General features: G+C 41.6%; 1 protein-coding gene across 1 annotated transcript; it reads right to left on the bottom strand.

The window, feature by feature from the left end:
* Nucleotides 1-1,030: 1,030 nt before the first annotated feature.
* Nucleotides 1,031-4,027, bottom strand: LOC146609232 (N-formyl peptide receptor 1-like). The gene is made up of 2 exons (XM_085346592.1): nucleotides 3,854-4,027; nucleotides 1,031-1,924 (listed from the first exon to the last, which is right to left on the bottom strand). Exons 1-2 carry the CDS (start codon nucleotides 4,025-4,027, stop codon nucleotides 1,031-1,033), a joined length of 1,068 nt encoding a protein of 355 aa, XP_085202718.1.
* Between the last annotated feature and the right edge of the window lie 4,211 nt (nucleotides 4,028-8,238).

Genomic DNA, 8,238 nt, shown 5'->3' with positions numbered 1-8,238 from the left:
TTAAATATTTTTTTCCCACTATGCCGAAATCAAGTACAAAGTGACCATCTTTATTTTTTTAAGTACACTTTTCATCTGGAGTCAGACTATTTTCTCTTTGTTGAACAAACAAAACAAACATGAAAAATAAAACTGTGCAGTAACTGTACAAGCAGGCTGTCCGAGACGTCTGTATATCATTGAGCATTGTCTGACAGGCTTCTGTGTCAGTGTGTGACCCTAGCTATTCAAGCTTGTTAGCATTAGCTGATTATTAGTATGCTGCCCTCTTGTCTAATCTAAACATATTTTTTCTTTGTTTTCTTGAATTATTTTATCCACATAAACTTACCTGTTTAAATCTGGTTCTTTAGTCCCTAGGTTGGTGTGGATAATAATAATGCCACAATCGTGTAGTACTTTGATATCATGGAGGGGTGTCAGTTTGATAATTTATCCAATATACTCATTTTGTCCTTATCCTCTCTTGTGATACATCAACCCAGCTAATCCAGGTTAAGGTGGACACGAACACTTCTCACAGCTCCTTTTTTTTTTTTTTTTTTTTTTTTGAGACACTGTGGATCAATCCAATCATAGGTGAAGACTTTCTATTTATTTCATTACCAGTGTACGTATCATATAATGATGATATTGTGATAGGTTTGAAACATGTCCTGCAAGGTGGCTGTAGCTCAGGTGGCAGAGCAGGTCAGCCACTAATCAGAAGGTCGGTGGTTCGATCCCAGGCTCCCTCCTGGCTGCATGTCAAATATCCTTGGGCAAGATACTAACCCCATGTTTGCCTACTGGTGGTGGTCAGAGGGCCCGGTGGCGCCTGTGTCCGGCAGCCTCGCCTCTGTCAGTGCGCCCCAGGGCAGCTGTGGCTACAATGTAGCTTGCCATCGCCAGTGTGTGAATGTGAATGGGTGAATGACTGAATGTAGTGTAAAGCGCTTTGGGGTCCTATGGACTAGAAAAGCGCTATACAAATGCAGGCCATTTACCATGCAGGCCATTTACCAAGCTTCAGGATCAATAGAGGGAAAACTTAAACTTTAGCCACACCCATTGCTGTCAGACCTGATCCCTCCGCTATGAGAGTGCTGTGCTTTGACACTGAGGTTTCATCCAAAGAGCGATCGTTGGAGTGAGTTGTCTGTCCATCAACATCGTCTGCCAGAGCTCTTTTGTAAACACCCATCAGACTCTGCCTGAATCGCCCCCTCACATCTAGCCCCATGCAGAAGTACAACAATGGGTTCACACAGCTGTTAAAGTAGGCAACACCTTTTGCTACAGGGTACCAGATTTTCACCACTGCATTTTTATTGTCCACCATCTTCACCAGTAAGAGGCAATGGTAAGGTGCCCAACACAGGAAGAAGGCAATGACCAAACTTGCGAGTATACGCAGGGGGCGGGATTTCCCTGAGAGGCGGGTGCGTCTGATTCCTACAGCGGCCAAGATATAACAGACCAGAATCACCATGAAGGGAAATATGAAGCCACACAGGAAGCGGATGGAGTAGAGAGCAGCTTTGGTGCTGTTGTACCCCTCTGCCTTCTCCTTCGGATCCACAGAGCACTTACTTAGGTTCTTCTTGCCCAGGTAGACTTGGCGATGGATGAAGTAGGGAATGCTGAAGAGGATCGCTGCGATCCAGACGCAGACCGCCACCATCCTCGCTACCCACATGGTGCGTCGACGCTTTGTGAAGATGGGCTGCCAGATGCAGAGCACTCGATCCAGACTGATCACAGCCAGCAGGAAGACGGAGCAGAACATGTTGGCATATTTGAAGAAGCCATTGAACTTGCAGACGAAGAGACCAAAAGGCCAGTGCTCAAAGAAGAGCTTCTTAGTGAGAGAGAAAACTCGTGTAAAGCAGAAGATCAGGTCTGCTATCGCCAGATTCACCAACCACACGTTGGTGACCTTTGGCTGTGGATGAAGAAGAAAATAAAACAACAATGATAACAGGAACATAAAGAAAATCAAAGATTTTGATGGCACTGAATTGCCATTATCATTTGTGCATCACTAGTACGCGCCCTCATCTGCTGTTTTTACCTGGAAACAGTTTGACCTTAAACCTGGTAACCACCCATTACTAGTGCTGTCCTGCAGGGTAAAGTAAGTACCTTGAGAAAAGTGTTAACCATGTCCTATTGGGTCAGGTAGAGGGGATCGATATGTTTGCAACAATAACAACTGACTACTCAGTGGACTGACCACATTCAAAACTGTTAGTTAAACATATATTTATATATAAATTTAGCCACACTATCCACTTTTACAAGCAACAAATCCCCAGTCAGGCATAATGTGTTGTGAGTAATTCCTCATTTCTTCTTCTTACAGATTCACGGATTCCTTTAGGATTCGCCTCCTTGGTGGGTTTCCTCTTTTCCTCATCTTTTCCCCCTTTGCCTCCAAACTGCTCAGCCCCAGCTGTTTCTCTGATGTACTAATTTTTAATCTTGTTCATTCTGATCACTCCCAATAAAAATCCTGGCATCTTCAGCTCTTCACTCAGCCTCCTGTCTTTTCGTTAATGTCACTGTATTCAAACCATTAATCATAGCATGTCTCACTAAACCTTCTCTTGTAAATCTCCTCTTTCACTCTTGCTACTTTCTTCTTCTCTGTTTTTTCTTGTCAGTTTGGATAGTTGAACACAGGTAGTGAAGGCAGATGAGTTCAAATATCTCGACTCCCTGCATGTCCATCAGTTTCACACACATGTATTTGGTCTTGATTTTACTGACTTTCATTCCACATCTGTCCAGAGCATACCTCCACCTCTCCAGGCTCACTTGCTCTCACTATGATCACAATGTTATTTGCAAACATCACAGTCCACAGAGACTCTTGCCTGGTTTCATCTTTCAGCCTGTCCAGCACTACTTCAAACAAAAAGGGCCCAGATTCCTGATGCCTTCAACCCATCTGTAACTCTTATCACACATCCTACCACCATCTCACTGTCCTCATGTCGTCATGTCCTGCACCACCCTCACATACTTCTCTACCATTCCTGACTTCCTCATACAGTATCACAGTTCCTCTCATGGAACCTATCATATGCTTTGTCTAAATCCACAAAGACACAGAACAACTACTTCTGACTGTCTCTGTACTTCTCCATCGACACTCTCAAGACAAGACAAGACGTGACATTATTATTCCTCTTTCTCTTCACAGAGCCAAGTTTCTGCTCACTGATCATTACTTCTCTTGTTAACCCTTTGCCAAACTCTTATTTCTTTAGCTATGACACACTTGGACATAAGCTTTTTAGGACTTAAGTTGATTTCCTTATACGCGAGTTTTGCCTATTTTGAAGGTTAAATTAAAAAAGGATTGCGTGAGATAAAATGTTGACTAGAATTGCATTTTTAATTTGTATCACTTTTCATGAATAATCCCACATTTTAAATCATCTTACAAAGTTTTAGCATTAGCAAAAACAGCTAGTGTTTATATGAGTGTGAATCTTATGTTATGTAACAAAGAAAAGAGCCCCTATACTCAAGTGAATTATCCCGGTTACAGCTCCCTGCAAAAGTTACAAGCAGGGGACAAATTGTTGTTGTTGTTTTCTTTTATTTTAAGTTGCTTTGGGTTTCCTGTGTTGGTGCTGTGACACTGACAAAGTCACATATCTGTGCTGTCTTCTATCCCAATATGTTATTACCCAAATGTTACTGACGCTTATCAATCAATCAATAAATCCCGCCTTTATTTGTCACATGCAATGTTACACATACATGTTACCTGCAGTGAAAACCTGCAGTCTTATAGGGAGTTGTAAAATATTAAACTGTAAATATTAAGTTATTTCAAATATATGACACACTCCATATCTACCTTAAGTTTGAATCCAGCCACCCAGATCACCACAGAGTTCCCTGTGATGCCGAGTACGACAGTCAGTGTGTACAGGATGATGCTGACATTGTCCATGATGGCATTAATGTCCACCGCCTGGTCATCCTTAGAAGACTTAAGTGTGTGGGTGGGCAGAGAAGTATTTGGAAACATTGTGTGGCTGGAAAAGAGAAAACAGAAAAGGGCCAAAATGTCAGGCATGTTACTTATTGTGTAATTCAACCGAGAGACGGGAAGAAAACACAAGAGTCTATATTAAAAAACAAATATAGATTCACAGGCTCCATCAATCAGAAAAAAGTTGGCTTATAGGTGGAGTCTATCTGTATACAGTTAGGCATGAGATCAGCATATGACCTCGCTGACATCCTAAAGACTAAAGAGCAGGAAACATGTTTAGAGCAGGTCCATGGTTTCACATGGCTCTGCAGATCCCCGAGTTTTAGTTTGTTTTTTAGTTTTGGAGCCCTGTTTTATACATCATATTCATACCTATAGGAAATATAGAATAACCAATTAACCTAACCCCAAGCTGGAGTACCTGTGAGTACCCACACAGACACAAAGAGAACATGCAATGATGCAGATGGTGGATTTAAACCCAGGACATTTTTGCTGTGAGGCAACAGTGCTAATCATGAGCTCACCGTGCTGCTTATGTGTGTATATGTATATCTATATATATTTTTTCCTTCCACTCTTTTTCAGCTCTGTCTTTATACGTTATAATCCTGTTCTCCTATAGATGGTTTTAAATGTTTAATATTCCTTTTTCTGTTTTACTGTCTTCTTTTTTTTAGTATTGCCTGTTTGCTTGTCTGTTCACTTCCTGTTTTACTTTGGTTGTTGGTTTTGTTTTTTCTCTTGTTTTCAGTTTATTTCTGTGACTGTCTGTCTCGTTTTCACTCCTGTCTTTTTTAGTCCGTATTCCAGGAAGCAGACTGAACAATCTGAGTTTAATCAGCAACTCTGAGTTTTCAGTTCCACTGCAAGGAAACTGTCCGATAGTCTGAAGATTTAACTCTGAGCTGAGAATAAATCTGTGATGTAATCATTGTTCCCACACTTACTATTTTTATTAACCATGAAGTTGTCAGTGGAACAAACCCACATTTTACTGGGATATCAGGATCAATTTCTGCAGAATAATTCACCTCGCTCTGAACTTTGACAGCGGCAGGAGCAGCAGGAAGGAAGGAATCAGAGATAAACTCAAAGAGAAACTATCCAGTTAAGTTCACAGAGTCTGTAACGCCGTAACTGACTCAGCGTTGAAGTAAACTCTCTTTCTGGAACACACTAAGGCTCTGCTCTGGTTGGCTCCTGAGTTTTTCCAAAGTATTAGTTTAGCTCCTGTGTGTTTTATGGATGCCTGTGTTTCCCTTTAACTAAATAAAGGTTTTTGGCTTTTTGGCTGTGTGCTTGTCTCGCTTTACAGTCCTCTCAACACTGCTTATCGAGACACAGGTTACTTGTGTATATACAGAGACAACTGTATTTGAAGTCATATTAAAGTTGAGCTTGCATGATTATAACGGTATAAGACAGAAAATAATGAAAAGCAGAATAAGAACCACTTTAAGTAGATAAATATATACATTCATTAGTCCCAGGTCACAGGTGTGGGTATTTTAAACACTGGAAAACAGCCAGTCAGTTTCTTTCGTCCCATAACATACGGGCGGATTATCTGCACAGTCGTGTTTACACTTCTCCATTATTCACATGTAGGTGAACTGTTTCAGAAGCATGTCTTATTTCCTTCCTGAAGGTTCTAGGTCAACTAATATTTTAGAGACTTCTCTATATGTGCACTAATGCAGTGCAGTGTTGCTAGCTATGTTGCTTACATGCTAAAAATATTTCAGGCACTTCAAACACTTTCCACAGACCTCCCGTGCAAGTGGAAAAAAATCCCCTGACCTGCTCAGAAAACTGCCGAAATGGTACCAAGTGGCTTTTGGGGTGTGTGAAGAGTCTTTATATACAGTGGGGCATAAAAGTATTTAGTCAGCCACCGATTGTGCAAGTTCCCCCACTTAAAATGATGACAGAGGTCAGTAATTTGCACCAGAGGTACACTTCAACTGTGAGAGACAGAATGTGAAAAAAAAATCCATGAATTCACATGGTAGGATTTGTAAAGAATTTATTCATAAATTAGGGTGGAAAATAAGTATTTGGTCACCTCAAACAAGGAAAATCTCTGGCTCTCACAGACCTGTAACGTCTTCTGTAAGAAGCTTTTCTGTCCCCCACTCGTTACCTGTATGAATGGCACCTGTTTAAACTCATCATCTGTATAAAAGACACCTGTCCACAGCCTCAAACAGTCAGACTCCAAACTCCGCCATGGCCAAGACCAAAGAGCTTTCGAAGGACACCAGGAAAAGTATTGTAGACCTGCACCAGACTGGGAAGAGTGAATCTACAATAGGCAAGCAGCTTGGTGTGAAAAGATCAACTGTGGGAGCAATCATCAGAAAATGGAAGACATACAAGACCACTGATAATCTCCCTCGATCTGGGGCTCCACGCAAGATCTCATCCCGTGGGGTCAAAATGATCATGAGAACGGTGAGCAAAGATCCCAGAACCACACGGGGGGACCTGGTGAATGACCTGCAGAGAGCTGGGACCAAAGTAACAAAGGTCACCATCAGTAACACACTACAACGGCAGGGAATCAAATCCCGCAGTGCCAGACGTGTTCCGCTGCTGAAACCAGTGCATGTCCAGGCCCGTCTGAAGTTTGCCAGAGAGCACATGGATGATACAGCAGAGGACTGGGAGAATGTCATGTGGTCAGATGAAACCAAAGTAGAACTTTTTGGTATAAACTCAACTCGTCGTGTTTGGAGGAAGAAGAATACTGAGTTGCATCCCAAGAACACCATACCTACTGTGAAGCATGGGGGTGGAAACATCATGCTATGGGGCTGTTTTTCTGCCAAGGGGACAGGACGACTGATCCGTGTTAAGGACAGAATGAATGGGGCCATGTATCGTGAGATTTTGAGCCAAAACCTCCTTCCATCAGTGAGAACTTTGAAGATGAAACGAGGCTGGGTCTTCCAACATGACAATGATCCAAAACACACCGCCCGGGCAACAAAGGAGTGGCTCCGTAAGAAGCATTTGAAAGTCCTGGAGTGGCCTAGCCAGTCTCCAGACCTCAACCCCATAGAAAATCTGTGGCGGGAGTTGAAAGTCCGTGTTGCTCTGCGACAGCCCCAAAACATCACTGCTCTCGAGAAGATCTGCATGGAGGAATGGGCCAAAATACCAGCTACTGTGTGTGCAAACCTGGTAAAGACCTATAGTAAACGTTTGACCTCTGTTATTGCCAACAAAGGTTATGTTACAAAGTATTGAGTTGTATTTTTGTTATTGACCAAATACTTATTTTCCACCCTGATTTACGAATAAATTCTTTACAAATCCTACCATGTGGATTCATGGATTTTTTTTTCACATTCTGTCTCTCACAGTTGAAGTGTACCTCTGGTGCAAATTACTGACCTCTGTCATCATTTTAGGTGGGGGAACTTGCACAATCGGTGGCTGACTAAATACTTTTTTGCCCCACTGTACTTTGAGATCTCCAGACACCTTACTGCATACAGTTTTGTCATTTAAATGTTAGAAATGTGTCATTAATAATATTATCTTTAACAGTGGTTATAGGATGTTGCTTCTGGCACACTTTTCAGAAGAGTTGCAGATTTACATTTTTAAATACACTTAATGCACATGTTTAACTGTCACTCTAGGACAAAGGTCTGATCATGAGAGTTTAAAGGGTGAAGTCTAAAATCAAAATTATTATGATTCTAATGAGGAGACCGAGTTTCTTTCAGAATAAATGCATGGAACCCTCAAAGACCTGAGTCAGTTTAGATAAATTTGATTTAGCTCAGCTATAGTGAAAGTGCCGACAAACAATCAACAACTGTGGTGGCCTCAGCACAAAGCTATGAAGTGCAGCACAAGATTAACAAAACCTTACTTGATAAAATGTGTTTCCAGAGGTCATAAATGAAAAAGTGATCTTACCACTGCAAGCAAATACTGTTGAGCTTTAAAGAAAAAGAGCCCAGCTGTCGAGCACAAACATGGTTTCTGCTGTTTAGAGAAGCAAAGCTGCTGCAAGGGGAAATGAACATGGCACTGCAGTGAGTGCACAGCCTACTTCAACCACAGATAAAAAAACAAAACCGTAAAAACCCTGCATTGTGTTTGAATGTCTCTGTAAACCAGATAAACGGCATTTTGCATCCATGCCTAGACTTATTTATCATTCAGCCGGTAATGAAATCTTCGTAGGAAGAAGTTAAGGTTTCAAAAAATAATTACACTAATTC

This window comes from Diplotaxodon limnothrissa, linkage group LG22 (assembly GCF_057381915.1).
Source record: "Diplotaxodon limnothrissa isolate DT_005_m linkage group LG22, D_limnothrissa_male_GT1.1, whole genome shotgun sequence".
In the NCBI taxonomy this organism is placed as follows: Eukaryota; Metazoa; Chordata; class Actinopteri; order Cichliformes; family Cichlidae; genus Diplotaxodon; species Diplotaxodon limnothrissa.
This window is presented reverse-complemented; position numbering and strand designations above follow the sequence as displayed.

Excerpts from the sequence above, each read along its gene's own strand:
- LOC146609232 (XM_085346592.1), bottom strand. The coding sequence starts at position 4,027 with ATGTTTCCAAATACTTCTCTGCCCACCCACACACTTAAGTCTTCTAAG. Across the intron at positions 1,925-3,853 it reads TGGCTGGATTCAAACTTAAG|CCAAAGGTCACCAACGTGTG; the intron begins GTAGATATGGAG and ends CTTCATCCACAG.